The sequence below is a fragment of the Aplidium turbinatum genome, chromosome 1, assembly GCF_918807975.1.
Source record: "Aplidium turbinatum chromosome 1, kaAplTurb1.1, whole genome shotgun sequence".
Classification (NCBI taxonomy): Eukaryota; Metazoa; Chordata; class Ascidiacea; order Aplousobranchia; family Polyclinidae; genus Aplidium; species Aplidium turbinatum.
Window position 1 is genome coordinate 25,232,350 of NC_137472.1, and position 19,405 is coordinate 25,251,754.

Sequence of the window (19,405 nt, forward strand, 5' to 3'; positions counted from 1 at the left end):
TCGGCGGAAATGCAGTTTGACACGCGCCGTCACTATTTGACAAATGCCGTGCCTTACGGAAAAAAAGAGAAAAAACTGAGAGAGGACGTCAAGTCAGGTCGAGAAACAATCGGGGGGTGGGAGCATCACGTGATGCCATCATAAGAATGCCGACTTACGTAAATTTTCTTCCGCCAGGTACTTCAAGGCAAGGCCTAAAAGCAACGACACGTGAGAAATTTCCAAGGCGTCCGCGCAGCCATTTTGAACACTGCGGGAAAATGCTTTGATAGAAGTTCTAACGCCTGGCATCAAACAGTTGGTAACTTGCATATTTCGCTCCTAAGTGTGTTTGCGTGCGGGTACGTGCATAACCATTTAAGTAGTAAGTGAGACAAAAGAGATGCCAAAGGAAAAAATCTCGCGATAGGTTACGCTAGCAGTATACAACAACAACATTTTGTAGCCACCAGTTGCTGTGATACTATCATTATTTGCTTTTTTTTAATTGTGATCTTTTCAACAGTTTTACTGTATATTGTGTTTTGATTTATCATACCTTTTTTGGCAACAACCAACAAACATGTATCTATCAACAAACGCCAGAGAGGGATTCTGGGGAAGCAAGCCATCCTCGCACAAAAGTGACACAAAATTCTCTTGCGATATATTGCCTTTTACATTATTTTTCATTTTAATTGATAGTGACTGTATCATTTTGATCTGTTATAGCACAATTTTGCGTCACTTTTGTGTAAGGATGGCTTGCCTCTCCAGAATCCCTCCCTGGCGTTTGTCACTCCGTTTTACCAATGTATGACTTAATTCCCTTCATAATGTACATAATATTCTAACTCAGCGTGGTCCAACTTTTTTTCATCACGGGCCAATAACTTTATTTTTTTTATCTTGCGGGGGTTAATGTTTTTAAATAGCGATTTCATAGGCTTATTGCTGGCAAATTATCCATAGCCTATGGCATATAGTCACTACTCCCTAAAACCTCTACAGCTTGTTTCACCCTAAAAGGGGGATCATCTTTAACTTTATCAACTTTAGATTTTAATTTCAGACAATAGCGTTGGTATCCACGAGAATCAGAGTTGTGGCGATGCGAACAAAAGCGTAAAGAGCCTCGTTTCCAATTTGATTTCGATTTTTGGTTTTAATATTGTTCATTGCCAAAAACGTACATTCGCAAATGCATGTACTTTCAAACATCGAGTGGCCTACAGGTTCAGAACAAAATCTCTTAAAAGGGGAAAACTTCTCCTTTGACACTAACTTCCAAAAGCTTGTAGGATTTTCCATTTTCTTTGACAGCAAAAACGGATCGTTCTGAAGTTCACATAATTAGAGTTGAAGCTCTGGGTGGGGGCTGTGTACTAACTCTCACGCCCATGGGAAACATTTTTGAACAAAGTGGTATTGTTATGCATCACAAAGGATCATTCTTTGTTAATTACAATAACAAAGAAACAAAAATTGAAGTGATATTGCTATTTTAAATCAAAGCTGACTATCAGTTTGAGGGCCAAAAAACGGAGCTCGCGGCCAAGTTTGGCCCGCGGGCCTGTAGTTGGACCACGCTGTTCTAACTACTACAGTAGACTCAATTTATTTGTTTCTTAGCAACCGAAAAACACTATTGTTGGTTTCTTTCTAAACTTAACTGCTGCATGCTTGAACTGACCTACTGAAGATTTTACTATGCCTGTTGTAAAGTTGTGCTGAGAAGAATTTAATATTCGAAATCGCGATACATTACAAGATACCTTGATACAAATTGGACTTGTCGTATATTTTTTTGAATATGTTATAACAGGGTGTCCATAAAGTCTCTTTACAATTAAAAAAAATATTAAAAATGAAATGATGAGATATCGCAATGAGGTTTGTTTTATGTTAATCAATATTTCATAAAGTTTTTATTGACACTAAAATTTATTGTTTCAGACAAAATTTCTTCATTAAAATTTCTTATGTTTAATGATTGAGTTATATGAATCGAACCTCCATAAAATGACCACTGCTCAAGAAAAAGCGCAATGTGTATCCTGGTTCATTGAGACAAAATCAGATGTTCAGACCCAGCGAAACTACAGAAGTAAGTATGGAAGAGACCCACCATCACATCCTTCAATTCATTTAAGGCACAAGAAATTTATGGAGACAGGGACAGTGTTCGATGCAAGGAGGAGTGGGCAACCAAGAACATCTGAAGAAAACATCGAGCGTGTAAGGCAAGCCTTTCAACGTTCTCCTATGAAGTTCATCCGTACTGCTGCCAGGCAATTGGATCTACCACGTGCAACAGTGCACAAAGTCCTACACAACAATTTAAGATTGTTTGCTTACAAAGTGCAAATGTTGCAGGCACTTCAGCCAAACGACATGCCAAGACGAAATGAATTTGCAGTGAACATGCTCCAACGAGTTTTGGAGAATGAAGCATTCCTCAAGTGAGTTTGTTTCAGTGATGAGGCAACTTTTCATGTCTCAGGAAAGTTAAACAAACACAATGTGAGAATTTGGGGATCAGAAAACCCCCATGCAACTAGAGAACTTCAGCGAGATAGTCCAAAAGTAAATGTTTGGTGTGAAATCATGTGCAATCGAATAATTGGGCCAGTTTTGGGCCATATACAGTAGAAGTGTATTAAATAAAGTAATGTTTAGAATGTTTAGAAGTGTATTTAATGTGTCAATAAAAACTTCATTAAATACTGATTAACATAAAACAAACCTCATTGCGATATCTCATCATTTCAATTTTTAATAATTTTTTGAAATTGTAAAGAGATTTTATGAACACCTTTGTAATCATCAGGCAGTGCATCCTGTGGATCCGTAATTGGGCTTCTCTCTAGCACCAGCTTGCTGGGCATGCAATTGTTCTGTTGCATTATATTGCATTATTTCTGCATTTTCATTATTTTTGCAATGAAATTGATAGTGACTGTATCATTTTGATCCGTTATACTGTATAGGGCAATTTTGCGTCACTTTTTGCTTTAGTTTGCAATTTTTGCATATTCATGTGGTACAGACTACTAGCTCATGTCGCTTTTAAACAACTGTGTTGTTAATAAACAAAGTCAAGTAAAATTACATGCTATTGTATTGCAATTGAACAGGTCTAATGACAAGACAAGTACCTTCACGTGGTCCCCCCCGTCAGTAACATACGAAATTATACAAAATACGTATGCGAAACGAAACTTGTCAAACAAGAGCTAATGAGACTGTTCAGTGCAGGGTGGGTAGGGAAATGCCCTTTTCAGGGCACGGCAGTGCTCGAACTGTCGAAAAGTACCGACGACCCACCGTACTGCAGCTGAACACCGAGGGCATCACGGCCAGCAAGCTCAACATCATCGAGCACCTGGCCACCAAGCATCAAGCCCTCATCATCCTCCTCCAGGAGACTCACTGTACATCTGTGGACAAGTTGGTAATAACCAACTTCACACTCGCAGGCGCAACCTGCAGCAGGAAACACGGCCTCGCCACGTTTGTCCATGACCGGCTGAGCTGGTCCTTGGTTGACCAATCCCAAGCTCAATCGGAGATCGAGTGGCTTTGTGTAGATGTAGCAGGCTACAACATCGTCAATGTCTACAAGCCTCCACCTTCGCGGATAACATCAACAGCCATCCCAGTGTTCCCCCACCCCAGCCTCTACGCTGGCGATTTTAACTGCCACCACACTGACTGGGGCTACAACTCCATCAACAACGACGGAGAAAGTCTGGCCGCTTGGGCAACCAACAACAACCTCGCCCTCTTATACGATCCTAAGGGCGTACCGAGCTTCCACTCCGGTCGTTGGAACACTGGCACGAACCCAGACCTGGCTTTCGCAAGTGATGACCCCGATGATCGCCAGCCGGACAGACGTGTGCTAGAGAAGTTCCCAAGGTCTCAACACCGACCCTCGCTAATTACGGCCCCCTTGCTTGCCACACCTATTCCGAGCAAGCCTGTCAAGCGATGGAACTTCAGAAAGGCCGATTGGGAATACTACAGCTTACTCACAAACGAAGCTACGCAGTACCTCCCATCCCCACACACCATCAAAGTGGATGAAGCCTACCAGGACTTCTGTGATGCAATCATATCTGCGGCAAAAGACTCCATCCCGCGAGGTCGACGGAAAAACTACATACCTTGCTGGGATGTGGAGTGCGACAGGCTCTACCGCGACTTCCTCCGTTCCCCCCAGGGCACCGCCACCACCAACTCAGCAACAGCCCTGCTGGCAAGATTGGATTCAAAGAGGAAGAAGCGCTGGACAGAAGCCATAGACTCAATCGACTTCACGCACTCCAGCCGCACAGCATGGAGTACACTCAACAACCTCACTGGCAGATCACGTGCCTCTCGTCGCCAATGCCCCATTTCAGCAAATGCCATCGCCTCACAACTTGTGAAAAATGGAGTGCACAGAACGAGAGACCGTGAATCAGACAAGTCCGTTCTCAAGGAAATGACGGACCTCTGGAAGGTCCCAACACCTGTCGAGGGCAACATCTCTGGTGAGTTTACCCCAGAAGAATTTGCCTCCGCCCTCCAGCACCTAAAGCCAGGCAAATCCCCGGGCCTTGACCACCTATGCCCGGAACTAATACTCCAAGCTGCCCCCTCTATGAGGTCCTGGTTAAAAGACTTCCTTTCCTGCTGCTTGCGTCACCTGCGCATCCCAAGAATCTGGAGAAGAGCCCTAGTGGTTGCAGTCCCAAAGCCGAAGAAGCCCCCAGGGGATCCGAAGAGCTACCGTCCCATCTCTCTGCTCTGTATCCCCTTCAAGATACTCGAAAGACTTATCTACGCCCGTGTCGAACCGATAATAGATCCTCAGCTCCCTCGGGAACAAGCCGGCTTTCGCCACGGTAGATCAACTGTAGACCAGGTCACCCTGATGACCCAAGACATCGAGGACAGCTTCTCGGCAAAAAAGAAGGCTGGCGCCGTGTTTGTCGATCTCACGGCTGCCTACGACACTGTATGGCACAGCGGCCTTACCTGCAAACTACTTCGTCTCCTTCCTGACAGGCACATGGTCCATATGATTATGGAACTTGTGCAAAACCGCAGCTTTACTCTTTCCACCGGTAGCGGCCGACGAAGTAGACTACGTCGACTCAGGAACGGCGTCCCACAGGGCTCTGTCCTGGCTCCCCTCCTCTTTAACACTTACATCTATGACCTGCCTGACACCATCTCCAGGAAGTATGCTTACGCAGACGATCTGGCTCTCCTGCATCCAGCTGGAGACTGGCAGTCAATGGAGAGGAACCTAAGCCAGGACATGTCAACTATATCAACATATCTCCAGAAATGGAAGCTACAGCTCAGCAAGGCAAAGACAGTGTCGGCGGCCTTCCATCTAAACAACAAGGAAGCAAAACGTGAGATCAACATTACCACCGATGACGAACACCTCCCCTACTGCGCCGAACCCACCTACCTCGGCGTAACCCTGGACAGGTCACTCACGTACCGACGACACCTGGAGTCACTGCGCAAAAAACTATCGGCGCGCGTTGCACTTTTGAGGCGGCTGGCGGGTTCCGGCTGGGGAGCTGATGCGAAAACCCTTCGCACAGCTACCTTGGCCCTCGTCCATTCTACCGCTGAGTACTGCGCACCAGTGTGGTGCCGCAGCTCTCACACCCGCCACATTGACACCGCCATCAATGACGCACTACGCACTGTGACTGGATGCCTGCGTCCCACTCCAACGGACTGCCTTCCCATCCTTGCAGGCATCCAACCTGCTGAGCTTCGCCGTAAAGGAGCCATGATTTCCCTTGCTCGTCGCGCACTGGACCCCGACCACCTCCTCCACAGTGCACTCCAGCGCCTACCTGGAGGACAGCAGCGACTGAAATCAAGACGCCCATTTGTGCCCGCCGCACAACAGCTTCTGAACAACGTTGAAGATCTTGGAATAAGTGCGGCACACTGGACGAACTACACATGGAACATGGAGTGGCAAAACAACACCTCCCGACTCCATGATTTCCTACCCGACGTCGATCCCCACCCTCCGGGAATGTCCCTCGCAAGACTTGCGTGGGTCCGGCTTAACCGCCTACGAACCGGCGTCGGTCGCTTTCGTGCAGACATGTGCAGATGGGGCCTGGCTCCCTCACCGGGATGCGAGTGTGGCGCCACAGACCAGACAGTAGATCATGTCGTCCATGACTGCCCAATCCATCAACCACCACATGGAACGCTTGGACTGAAGACCCTGGATGACGAGACTGTAGAGTGGCTGATGACATCATGCCCAAACATATAGTCCCGAAGAACAGCTCATACGACGAAGAAGGTCTAATTAAACCCGGTCGAAACAATTTTTAGTTTTACCACACTGCAATTCGTCACAACAAAAACATCTTTGTTTTAAACACTCAGAAGCTTGAATAATAATTTGCAAGTAGCCTATTTCCGATTCAAATACCGTTGAAATTACTTTGATGTATAATTTAAGAATTATACAAAACTATATGTTTAATGTTGTTACAAAGAACTCAGGAGACACTAAACAGTTTTGTCCAATTTATGTTAGATCAATGTTTTGAGTTGTAAAGTCAACAAATTTTTCCAAAAATAATCACAGTTAAACAGCAAATCCTTACTTTAAACCATCTGATTGGGCTGCTACAGATTTGATAAGTGCCCAAGAACTTCGTACATTATTAACGCACTGCTGACCATTTGCTGTAGACAAAAAGTCATCGGTCACAACTTCATTGTATTTATCGCAAGCTGTGTGTCCAGGAAAATAGTTGACAGGAGCTGAAGCAGCAATAGCCCTGGCAAAGAGAAGACGTTAAATATGTTTACATATTTTAACACTGTACGTGCAATTCATCAATAAAATAGAAAAAACTGAAGAAATATGAATATGCTTTAATTGAAAAATGATAGGTGAGATGAAGACAGCCTCTACGTGGCTTTCCCTACAAGTAACTTCGACCAAAGGTAAAAAGCACCATAAGTGAAACCAATGTCTTCACAATGTCACACAACAACCGTACCCACTCTAGTGCCTAGCAAGCCCTTTACAGGGCTTGCTCCAACAGTGATCTCAGTTAACATAGAAAGAACTTCTTCAGCAAACTTAACCATCCTTGCTGAACTCTGCAAAAAACGCCAATGCAATGTCCTTTGCCTTCAAGAAGCTCACCAAAGTGCAACACACCACAGGCCAAGAATACCCGGGATGGACCTTATCAACAAAATCCCTAATGAGAAACATTGCACTGCTATCTACGTAAGATCCGGATCACACATCAACTCAGTTTCATCCAAATATAACAATGACATAGAATGCCTAACTCTTCACCTCCATGGCATACACATAACATCTGTCTATAAGTCCCCGAATGAACCCTTTATACCAAATGATCTAATGATGAAAATTGGCGACACGCCTAGCTTGTTTATCGGTAAGTTCAACAGCTACAGCTACTAAGGATGGAGTACTCTGTTAAAAAATGGGCTACGTGACCCAACCTCCTTCTTCATTTAACAGCGGACAACGGAACCAAGGTTCAAACCCGACCTCATATTTGCAAGTGACTAACTACGAACTACTACTACCACTACGAACTGTGGAAAGCATATCTTAGATTTAATCCAACACTCAATATTTCCCAATCTGCCTTCGAATCAAAGCAGCCATCGCTTCAAAGGAATGCCCATATCAGCGACGATATAACTTTCAAAAAGCTTACTGAAAGAGATTTACTTTAGATCTGGGCATCTACATCGCCCAGTTGCATGCGCCACAAGATAAATACTCTGGCTTAATTAAAGCGATACAAAAAGCATCAAGAAAAACATCCCTATAGGCTGCAGGACACGTTACATTTCTGGTCTCAGCAGCGAATTTACACTCAGCAGACCTCTATGAAGCTACAAAGAAAAGTTCGAATCAGATTCTTTCTCTCTACAGTTGAAGCAGGAGAAAATATGATGGCATCTACCACAAGCAAAAAGAGAATGTGGCAAGATAAAAACGAATCCATAGGTCTGTCTCATAGCAGTCAAAAAGCCTGAAAAAGAATCAAATAGCTGTTGGCCGACTACACTTAATCAGACCACCATAACATTGTATCTACCAATCAAACTACCTATCCACTTGTTTTAAATGGCAAAAACAACAATAGCATGAAAAAGCAGTCTAAATCCCGACAAAAGATACCTCAAAATGAACGCAATCCAAGTCAATAGTCATCTAACATCTCCCTTCTCAAAGGAAAAAGAACATTGAATTTCTAAGACAAAGTAAGTCTGCTGGCTTAGATGGCATTCAAAAGGAACAAATTAAACGTCTGGTTTTGGTAAAATCACTTTAGGATGGCTGCTAAAACTTTACAATAAAATAGCTTTCTCAGCCCTAATCCAATTTCTAAGCTATGGGGAAAGGCCAAAAGAATTACATTGTCAAAAGCAGGAAAAGGCCAACCTGACCTAAAAGCTTTCGCCTATATCTTTGCTGTGTTATTTGTTCATGTTGTTTGAAAGGCTAAGTAATATATTAAACAGATTGCAAACTGTTCATTAAGACCAACTCATTAGGCTAATGAAATCAGTTTTTGAATCACTAATTTTGAAACTGTGGGATACACTTTGTACATGTAGTAGTAGTAGTCCAGTTTTAATCCGGTAATGTCCCCGTTACCGAGGGTGACTGGATGTACATTGCACATGGAAGCCCAAAAGGGGATATTTACAGAATCTTTAAACCATTGCCTTGCATAGATAAATTTAGAGAATTCAGGGAGTCAAATATAACGGAAAGGTGAAAACTTTCTGAAATCTTTGTTGGGTTTACAATTTCATTTAATAGAGGTTTTAAATTTATAATAATAACAATAAACGAAAACTGTTAAAAGTTCTTGCACTACTAACATGCTACAAAGCTTTCCGATGTCTTGACATGAAACGCTTCATGCCTTATGTTTATATTTTCCGGTTTTATGACCGATCTCTTCACGTTTTAAATTTTTTTATTGTTATTTTTTCGCCCAAGATACAATAAGCCTGAAAAACAAGCGACTCAAAAATAACCAGGAGACTAAACTTTGGGTCGTGAACGATGCGTTGGGAACCACTGATAATATAGAAGAATTTTAACACAAATTCTGCAAACAATTTTGATTTGTTTGCTTTTGTGATTTTAAAGTATATACCAGAGCATACAATACTGAATGTTACAGAAAAATTTAAGCAGACTGGACACAATATGTGCTTTATATCATAATAGAGAAATAATGAACTCACAGAAAACTTACCCATCCACAATGCTCCCATACTTCATGCGCAACCATGCAGCCAGCATACCACCATATGAACCGCCAAATGCCACAACAAAAGCATCACTGGCTCCTGGCTTTGTGACTTTTACATGTTGTATAAGTTCAGCAAAATCAGCTAAAGCTTGCTCCGCAGTCAACTGACCAAACTCAAATGTTGTGTTCTAAATGCAAAACGTACTGAACAAGACTGCTTTAAATTTGAGCAAGTATTCATTCATCTATTACCGTCATCGCTAATTCATTTTTTAAACTTACTGGTACAAAAAAGCTAATGCAAGATTTTGAAAAAGAGTATTTTCGAAGATCCATCAATCAAACTAGACCACTTGGTAGGCATGTGACAGATTAAAAACAATTTTTTTCGTCGTCGTGTTTTTATACTACTGTATTTTCAATCGTTTCATACATGAATACGTTTCATAAAAATTGACATTAAAAGTGGGTCTTGAATTGAAAAGGGTTGGGAAGTACAGCATGTCAGAATTATCAACAACTAATAAAAGAACAAATATGGAGGAAGTTCATAAGAGAGGTCACAGATGAGCAAGCATGATATAATCTGTTAAAAAGAACGGAGTCTGCAGTTTTGTGATTTGGTACAAATCAACTCAACTCTCTCAAAAGCAACTAATGTTGTTAGTTTTTTTTGTTTTTTTTTAAAGCTACATATTTTAATCAATAAACATGATTTTACAAAACGACAGCAGAAAACAACCCACACCTCTAGTGCTCACCATGCCACAGTTGCCTACCAATATGCAAGCCTGTGTGCTGTGTTTATAACATAAAAGTAAACTAGGCCTAAACTATCTTACCACAGATGGTTGAATGTCTCCATACGGCAGCGACTGACCATAGTATCTATGTTCAGCGAATACAACCATGGCTTGAAATATCGGTGCTATGTCCCATATTAGTCCCTGATTGCATAACATCATTGTATGTAAAATTTAAATTAAAGATAAAAATTAAAAGAATATCCCATTACGGTTTGGTGATGTATTTAACACTGGACAAAATTAAGTCATTTTCTCTGCTTAATTCAACACAAACCTGTCTCAAATCTGAATAAAAAGTAACAGAATTCGCAAGGGTTAACAATATTACAACAAATACAATTTTGATAAAGAGGTGACTTTCGTCAACCAAAACAGATAAAACCAAGCAACCACATGGCATTTATCATAATATATTAAACTGAACATAAACTATAAACTACGAACGTTTTCGGCCATACACATATTAGCCCTTTTCAAGTAATGAAAAAATAACTGATTTTATAAACTGAAAAATAACTTTATTGGTAAAGCATCGAAACGTTTTACAGTAACATGTCAAGTTTTATTAAAATGAAGTTCAACGTGAATATTATTCCCGTATATAAAACATTTAAAGTGGGTTATTATTTTCAGCTTATATCTGGGACTCCCTCCTGCTTGGGTTCAAATGTTGTGTACAAATTCACTTGTTCGCACAATGCGAACTGTACATACATTAGTATGTCCACGCGGCATTTGGCCAGTGAGGCCACGAGAGTGAGAGAGCACTTAGATTTAACTAAATTTGAACAGAAGAAGTGCCATTAAAGACCATATATTCGATTGCCAATCATGTTTAAACAACAAACCATCCTTGAAATCTTTTAGAGTTTTGCGTATATGTTTCACCGCATTTGACACTAAAATCCACGAGGCTTTGCTAATAAAATCATGCAATCCTAGCCTCAATACGCAGTTGTTTGGCGCAGGCGCTTCTTATTTGCTTAACGTCTTTCTAAATTCATCATACGGTAATAAATGATGCGTGTTTGCCTCGCGAAATTAACCGCCATGTGATGTGCCTTTCTCCTCTGCTTTGTCGTTTCATTCTTATGCATTTCGTTTTCAATGTATTGTGTGCATCAGTTATTTATTTCAATGTAGATGTAAAATCAGTTATTTTTTGTTACTTGAAAAGGGTTAACATGTGTATGGCTAAAAACGTTCGTAGTTTATAGTTTATGTTTGAACAGTTTAATATATTATGTTAAATATCGTGTGGTTGCTTGGTTTAATCGGATTACAACAAATAGACAAGAGAATTAATGACTGTTTTTGTAATTTATCACTTAACCTGATCCCAAGCATGTTAATTCTGGTAAACAATATGTAACATTTTTTCAAATCAAACCTAAATCTAAAATATATATTGGTTAGCAGGCATCTAGCTCTGGCGACCATGGCTGCAGAGAAGTTGTTAAATGGCCTCGGAAACTACAGCACAGGTACTCTGGTAGGCCATGCTCGGTTGCCGGCGTCCACAAGTCAACATTTCTCCATTCTGTTGGTATTTGAAACTTTCTTTCTCCACTTGCATTCATAGTTTATTTCACACTTCTATTTCTCAAGTCGCGTTTATACATAAAACTTTTTTCTCTTCACTCGCATTTGCAACCTTTTTTCATAAACAAGACAAACTCTTTCACACAATGACAAAAATTATTGCTTATAAGAGCTTCTCTCACAAAATTCTAAGACGAGCTCTACATCTGCCTCAAAAGCAATGCATTTAAATACAGCTGCAAATATGCTTCAAAGTGTTGTTTGCCTTGTTCTTAACTGAGTGAACGCAAAAACACGATGTCAATTAACAAATTCTTAAAAACATGAGTTTATTAACAGACTTTTTATTTCAGATACCGGGCGTGAGAATTTGGCCACCGGGAAGAAGCTCTGGTAGGCCTTGCTTGGTCTCTGAAAAAATAATGGCGCTTAGAGGCTTGGTTAAAATTCAACTCATATTTTTCATAATAAACTGTATTATATATGAAGGTCACATAATAAGTAATGATGTCATTCAGCAAGGAATAAAAACATGATGCAGCGTTGTTTAATATTATCAAGTTTGGGAAGCTTCCCTGAAAAACTCTATGTATTATTTTTATTTTTTAGTTTGGCTTCTGTTTACGCTATCTTATGGCTGCAGCGGCACTGTAGAGTGGAAAAAAATTAAACCAAAAAATGAGATTAATTAAAAGTGAATTATGAAACCAACTTTTGAGGTGGTTTGGGGTTTGTGCCACCTACACACATGTGGCCCATAATCTCCAAAGGTCAAATTTCAAAAAAATGTCATAACTTGGAGACCAATTCAGTTAGGAGACCTCCAAGATCTTTTTCTATTTTTTCAGCTACACGCATGACCAGAGCTTCTTTTCGGTGGACAAATTCTAATGCCCGGCAGCTAAAATAAAATTTCCAATAAAAATTTGTGTTTTAAAAATCTGTTAAGATTTTGCTTTCGTGTTATTATGGTCAATCATATAAGCTTAACGCAAACAAGGACCTGAAAAATATTTGCAGATGTTTTTAAATGCAATTTACTTCTTAAGTGCATTTAGAGTTTTTATAGGTCAACCAGCAGGATTTTCGCAAAACTTTTACCAGCATTATTCCTTGTTGGCATATAAAATACTTTGCCTTGATTGGGAAAAATAGTGGTGAATGCAAGTGAACCCTAGCAAGGCAAAACACAGAACAATGTTTTAATGCTTTTAAATGCAAAAGGCATTTAAATGCTAACAATCAACAAAAAACTTAAATAACGGCAGTGAAGAGAATGAACGGGATGAGTCATGATGAATCGAATTGTGTACACACTACTCCACAGTTTACAATCAGCATGAAATCAATTTAAAAAATGTCAAATAAGCACTTACAATTAGTTTTTTGTAGATAGCAGGAAAAGAGATGCCATCATTGCGATCCATTACATGATTGATAAACCAACTTTCACAAAACATTCGCTTTTATAATCATTTTCAACTTTTAGAATTTTAGAGTTGCTGTAAGTTATTATATGATCTGAAGTTATGGCATGTATGAAAGGAGCAGATTGTTCCGGGATTGATATTTGAAAGCTCTTTTGTGTTCATTATACGAGATTAACGAGATTAACTTCCGATGGCAAAAGTGACACTGAAATTAAAAAGAGAATCGCCATAGCAAAGGATACTTTCGGTAAAATGAGCACAGTCTTCAGGAATCGCAACATGACAATAAAGACCAAAATTAAAGTTTTAAAAGCATATGTAGAATCAATTCTAACCTACGGATGTGAATGCTGGACAATAAGTAAAGATATGAAGAAAAGACTAGAGGCTGCTGAGATGTGGTTTCTCAGAAGGATGTTGAGGATATCTTGGACTGAAAAGAAGAGTAATGACGAAGTTATGAAATTGGCAAATGCAGAAAGGAGATTAATAACAACAGTTAGAAGGCGTCAGATGCAATTTGTAGGTCATATTCACAGACATGGAGATTTGGAAAAATTAGCTCTATTGGGGATGATACAGGGAAAAAGAAGCAGAGGTCGACAAAGATTAACTTATTTAAACAGCTTGAATCAATGGGCCACAAACACAACAGTCAAAACGAACGATTTTATACGAATGGCAAATGACAGAGAAGTTTGGAAGACCATGATCGCCAACGTCTGTATCAGATCAGGCACATAATCATCATCATACGAGATTTAAGATCTCGTTTTGTTTGGCACCTTGATCATGTTGATCATGTTATTTAACTAAATGCCTGGTGAACAGCCTCATGCAATTTTAATAGTAATGATCATTGATCATCTTCCGTTCCTTTGCCATTGTACCATGTGATTTTTATGAATATACATTGCTCATTGGTACTCAGCCGGTTGGTCAGTGGCCGCCTATAATACTTTGCTAGGTGTCCATGTGTACTGTACAGTGATCTATTTTGGATGTTAATGGTGTGTACTGTGTTAACCTACTAGCTAAAGAACGAGTTTGTTCAAGAAGTCTGTTACATATTTCAACAATTTCTTCTCTTTTTTCAGCTAACTCATGTGAAATATCAAAAAAGTCAAAGTTTTTGTCTGCTACTGGAATGGCAGAGAAACATTTCTTAAACCTTTGGAAAATAGTAATTTCAGGACTCTTTGATGGTTAAATTTGTAAATTGTCTCTAACATGGGTCAACACAATCTCACCAATATGGTGACGACATGCAAACCAAACCAAAGGTTTTGAAATAATATTTTGCAAAGCCACACATGCAGCTGTTTTAGCTCCAGTGTTAGAGCTAGTGGTGTCAAACACCATTCCAGAAAAGCTGCTTTTACACTTACAGTCCCATACCTTTATGAGCTCATTGGATGCTTTTGCAATGAGCTCACCTACGGGGTCAGAAGATTTGTGTGGGATAACTGGTACCCCTAGCAACTTTGTACCTCCAACCCCTGACAAAAGGATTGGCAGTCTTTCTACTTTCTCATTCCCTTCTAATGTATCCATAAGCTTACCATCCCAATGGATGTTGGCAACTGATGGAGGTTTCCAATTTCCTGCAATCCTTTTAGAGATTGTTTGAACTGCTTCAACCTGATATCTCTCAATGGTAGTGTAACTTAAGTTTACTTTTGACATATCACCATCTGCTGTATCGATGACTGCATGCAACACAGCAGAAGCAGCAGAAGAAAATTGTTGAAACTTCGCCGCTTTGTGAAATTTGTTGTATTTTGTTATATCCCGTGGTGGCTAACTGCTCCTGAATCATCAACAGCTCCAAAAAATGACCAACTGTTCATTCACTCCTTCCTTATTTATCAAGCAATTGATGGTGCCATTGCGGGTGTAGCTCTGAAAAGTTTTGGAAAACATATGTGGTATCTAGCAGAAGAGTTTGTTCCGTTGGCTTTTTTGAGTCAGAGTGTGAAAACTTCAACCAAAGAACTGATGGCACAAAAAGTGATCTTAGTTAAAAATGACGATGTGTGCACAAAAAGGTTTGGCTCTGGATTTGGAAAACCTTGTTTCCCTGAACTCCCAGCAGACACATCCAGGGATCTCCAGGACTATATTGGAGAAGATTCTTGGTCATTTTTTAAAATCTTGAAAATTGACTCAGCATTTGTAAGTGAACCTATCGAAAGCTGGGATGACAATGAGACTTACAAAATTGCAAAAACAATTGAGAATAACATCAGTGTGGTTAATGACACAGCAGAGCGAGGAGTCAAACTGGTCCAGGAGTTTCATGGGACTGCTCTCAAGGAAGAACGATACCAAAACATTTTACAAATAGTAGAGAATTCCCGGAAAAAATTACCAAACCAAAGAAATAGGAAAATAGATTCAGCGTCATGGTATCTGACAATCTAATTGAGAGTTTACTGTTTCATTACCTGTGTGACCTTTATGATGTGAAATTCGTGTAAGGTTATTGCTGTACAATATCTATCACAAATACAATAGATGTTGCACTGTTCTTTCTTTGTTCGTTTTCAATGATATACATCTCAATGAGTTGCATTTGTTGAAACTTTGCATATTTGAAGTCAAGTTCAAACGGTTACTAGACTTCCCCAATCCCAGGACTTTCTTCTGTTTTCTTCTATATTGTGACTTTTCTGCATGGGTTTTTAATGCTGATTTCAAAAATATGCATAAACATTTTTTTCGATCAACTTCTTGGAAGTTATTCGCTGTTGCTTAGCAACAAATTTTCATAAAAACTACAAAATTTCCCTTTAAAACCTCTTTACTTTTAACCTAGTATGTTGATATCTAAATTATCTGAAAGCACTTCTTCAGCTGAAGAATTTAAAAAAAAATTTATTAAAATTGGACAATCGGTACCAGAGTTATGACCGTTTAAGTACCCAGATTATGCAGTCACGCATGACTGATTTTTGTTAATTTATTGCCAAATGATACTAGAAAAATGGTAAAAGTTGCTGTCAAGGGGTTTTTGGGGGTAAGGAGTTCAAAAAATATATTAAAAAAGTGTCTCAGAGCAACAGAAGAAAAGTTATTAAAAAATTGATACGAACAGTCATGCATGAATGATTTTGTCGCAGTCGCTTCATTCCTACAATGAGATGTATTCCTTAGACACCACAAACGTTAAATGCCTGGAGTCATATCAGTATAACGTGGAACCGATCATCTCAATGTAGCTTACATTTGGGTAACCATTGCACTTGTAACCATTGTAACCAAAAAAAAAAATGCACTTGATGTTAAAATACACGCTTCATTGCTCGGAAAGAGCTCTGATCAAGTGCAAGATGGTCACGGTCCGCCACAATTTCAATAGCATCTCTCACCTAGCATAACATAATGTAGTCTATGTATCTAAATCATGTGGAAAAAAATGGATTAAGTCAGCTGAACTTAATGTTATCCTTCTGTGATGCATTTCAGGTTTCACTATTGATCAGTTAGCATTTTCTACTTGTATCTTGTATGTATAACGTATTGTATACACTTCTGTCTAATATTTTGTGTGTATTTATTTATCCATCATGGAGCATGGAGCTCCATCTAGTGGCGATAATGTGAAGAAAATGCCGTTAGTCCCCTTAGAAAATGGCCGGTTGGGGGGGTTAAACTTTGTCCAATCAAAATGAAACTTTGCAAAAGTTGTTTTCTAAGATAACCTCATCAGTAAAAAAAAGTTCAGGCTTTTTGCTAAAGTTTGGGAGGCAAATTGTGCACCCTAACGGATATAGCGATATTGACAGGTATCATCTCGGAAAATGCTTAATATAACAAAAACGGTCAGGCTAGTGCAAGTAAGATTTTTGAAATCTACACAAAATTTCAGTCTAGAAACACTTGTCAAACCTTACTGACCCAGACAGTCAAATAAATCGACCTGGCTCTCGGTCTATTAAGTTTTTAATCGCACGCTGGTTGAGTGGTTGCAAAGGAGTATCAACTATCAAGCGCTAAGTTATATACCTACCGGACATGTATACAGCCCTCGAAATTAGCTTCCATCTACGACGGCAAAAACATTGCAGTCGACAAATCAACAAACCTTGGATTGCGGCGGCAATTGCCGTATGCTTTAATGTTTAAACAAACGAAATTTTATGCGCTTCTTCATCGCGTGTCACACGGCGATAGCCCAGAGCATCACGCAAGCTATTTTATGCGCTGACAATGCTCAAGATTGTGAACTGTAGAAAGTTTGCAACGTTATAAATACCGGCTTATTGTTACGCAAAGTTATTCTTTCATTGAATGCTTATTGTTTACCGGTGTCGTTGCGAATATAAATCATGGTGAAAGAAGATATAATACAGTTAAAAAGTGGAATTTACCTGCTATAGATTTTATCAAACAGAAGGAAAAGTTAGTGTGGTATTTTGCAAAATTTGTAAAGAATTTTATCACAGAAACAAATCGGAATTAGAAAAGCTAAGGGGTCAAGTTAAAAAAGTAGGATGTCCGACAAATTGTTCATAAGCAATTGTTCGTAAAACAATTGTTTGTAAAATTAATTCTTCGTAAAACAATTCTTCCTAAAGCATTTTTTCGTGCATGCAGTTAAAATTTGATGTATAAGAAGAAATGCTTTACGAAGGTCGAAGAATTGTTTTACAGATTTCATTTTACGAAAAACAGTTTACGAACAATTGTTTTACGAACAATTGCTTACAAACAATTGCTTTACGAACAATTGCTTACGAACAATTTGCCTATAACCAAAAGGTAGTACGAAAATCGATAAATGGTTCTTTGGCAGTAAAGTAACGCTTCCGATCATATGGCATCGCGCGTTCATGAACGGGCAGTTTCGCGTCTTCAAGTATTCCAGTGATGACGCGACAACCTCATCTTCCGATACAGCATCTGATGATTCCTATTCTGACAGCTAGTTTTTTATCAAACAGACTCGTGTTTGCTCGCAGTATCCCAATTGTACCGAAATTATGTTAGTGCATGGCCAGGTTAGTGTAAACGTAAATCGAGGCAATTATCTCGCAATGAGCTATTAATTTGTTATCGGTACCTGGTTCAGGGATATCTAAAGAAGGGGATACGAAGGCTCAGAGCGATTGCTGATTCTCATGACACTAGAAGGGCGGTGGTTGGTAACGCGTTAAACATGCGGTTCTTTTTAAAATTGCAGAAAGTTTTGTAGTGCAGCTGGTACACTCAGCTACACAAGACAGTTAGCAAGTGTTAAGTAGAACAAATTTAAAGAATAATTGTTTGAAAAGACAGTTGAAAGGTTACCAGTTTAGCTGTTTTTTTTTGACAAAACCTTCGCAGTTGGCTTGGTGTAAAGCAACTATACGGGTAGTTGAATTAACAAGTGATTATGAGCATTCATTGAATATCCATACCTGGTTGTAATAGTGCAATGCAGGTTGTCATGACAAAGTTTATTAAATTATTATATGTGCCAATTGTCATTTAACCATAAACAGAGATTATTTAAGATAAATAGAAGCCCTTCTATTGTCAGACGTAATAAAAGCCTTCGTATCCCCTTCTCTAGATATCCCTGACCTGGTTGAACAATTAACGTTATTTTATGATAATTCAACGTCGCTAGATGACGAATTAATGTAAAACAAACGTAAATTTCTTCTTGAGCATTGGTACGCAGGCAGCAAAATTCGTTATTTTTGCATTGACTTCACGTCTGTAGACGTTAAATCAATGTAAAAATGATGATTTTTGCTGTCTGGGTACGCAATATAACCCGCCAGGAAAATTAAATCGATTTGTGCTGACTCGAACGTTGAATCAACCCAAAATTAACTTATTTTTTCCCCCTGAGTTATGATATTAAACGTAAATTAACGTAACAGCGTGCGTGTCGCTACTTTTGGTATTACTACATCACAACAAATCAAACAGTGCGGTCGTGATAGACCACGGTACTCTAGTATATTTTCCGCATCTCGTTTTTTTTTCGATTTAACGTCTGCAGACGTTGAATCAATGTAAAAACGACGGGTTTTGCTAGCTGGGTTGTGTGCTTTTGTGAATGCAAGTGCAAAATCGCTCATTACGTAATCACAGAAACCCTTTTAGTGGAAGGAAGTCGAGTTGCAACCATGCTGATTGCTTATCTGTCTACTATTCTTTATTCATATTGCAAAACATTTCTCCAATCTTGGAACAAGTGCATACCGTAAGTCAGACATAAATACAAACTTGCACAGACGTTGACAACTAAAAGTAGTCTACTTAGGTTATTTTATCTATAAAAGAAAGTTAGAAACCCGTTGTGTCGAATAGCACGAAACGTGTGTGGCAAAATGTTTGATGCCAG

At 39.4% G+C, this 19,405-nt stretch overlaps 1 protein-coding gene across 7 annotated transcripts in view; it reads right to left on the bottom strand.

Moving 5' to 3' along the window:
* Positions 1 to 19,405, bottom strand: part of LOC145770992 (lysosomal Pro-X carboxypeptidase-like) — an 82,454-nt gene that overhangs the window by 26,580 nt on the left and 36,469 nt on the right. For 5 of the 7 annotated variants that reach the window (XR_014289182.1, XM_082582736.1, XM_082582745.1 and 2 more), the window contains exons 3-5: positions 10,130 to 10,234; positions 9,291 to 9,475; positions 6,627 to 6,803 (exon numbers count right to left, since the gene is read on the bottom strand). Coding sequence is in view for 6 of the 7 variants with exons in the window: in XM_082582736.1 (XP_082438862.1) it covers positions 6,627 to 6,803; positions 9,291 to 9,475; positions 10,130 to 10,234 (467 nt within the window). In the remaining variant the exon portion in view is untranslated. Of the gene's footprint in view, positions 1 to 6,626; positions 6,804 to 9,290; positions 9,476 to 10,129; positions 10,235 to 13,011; positions 13,136 to 19,405 lie in introns of those variants that run through there. The other 2 variants (XM_082582751.1, XM_082582756.1) reach the window with 2 other exon arrangements.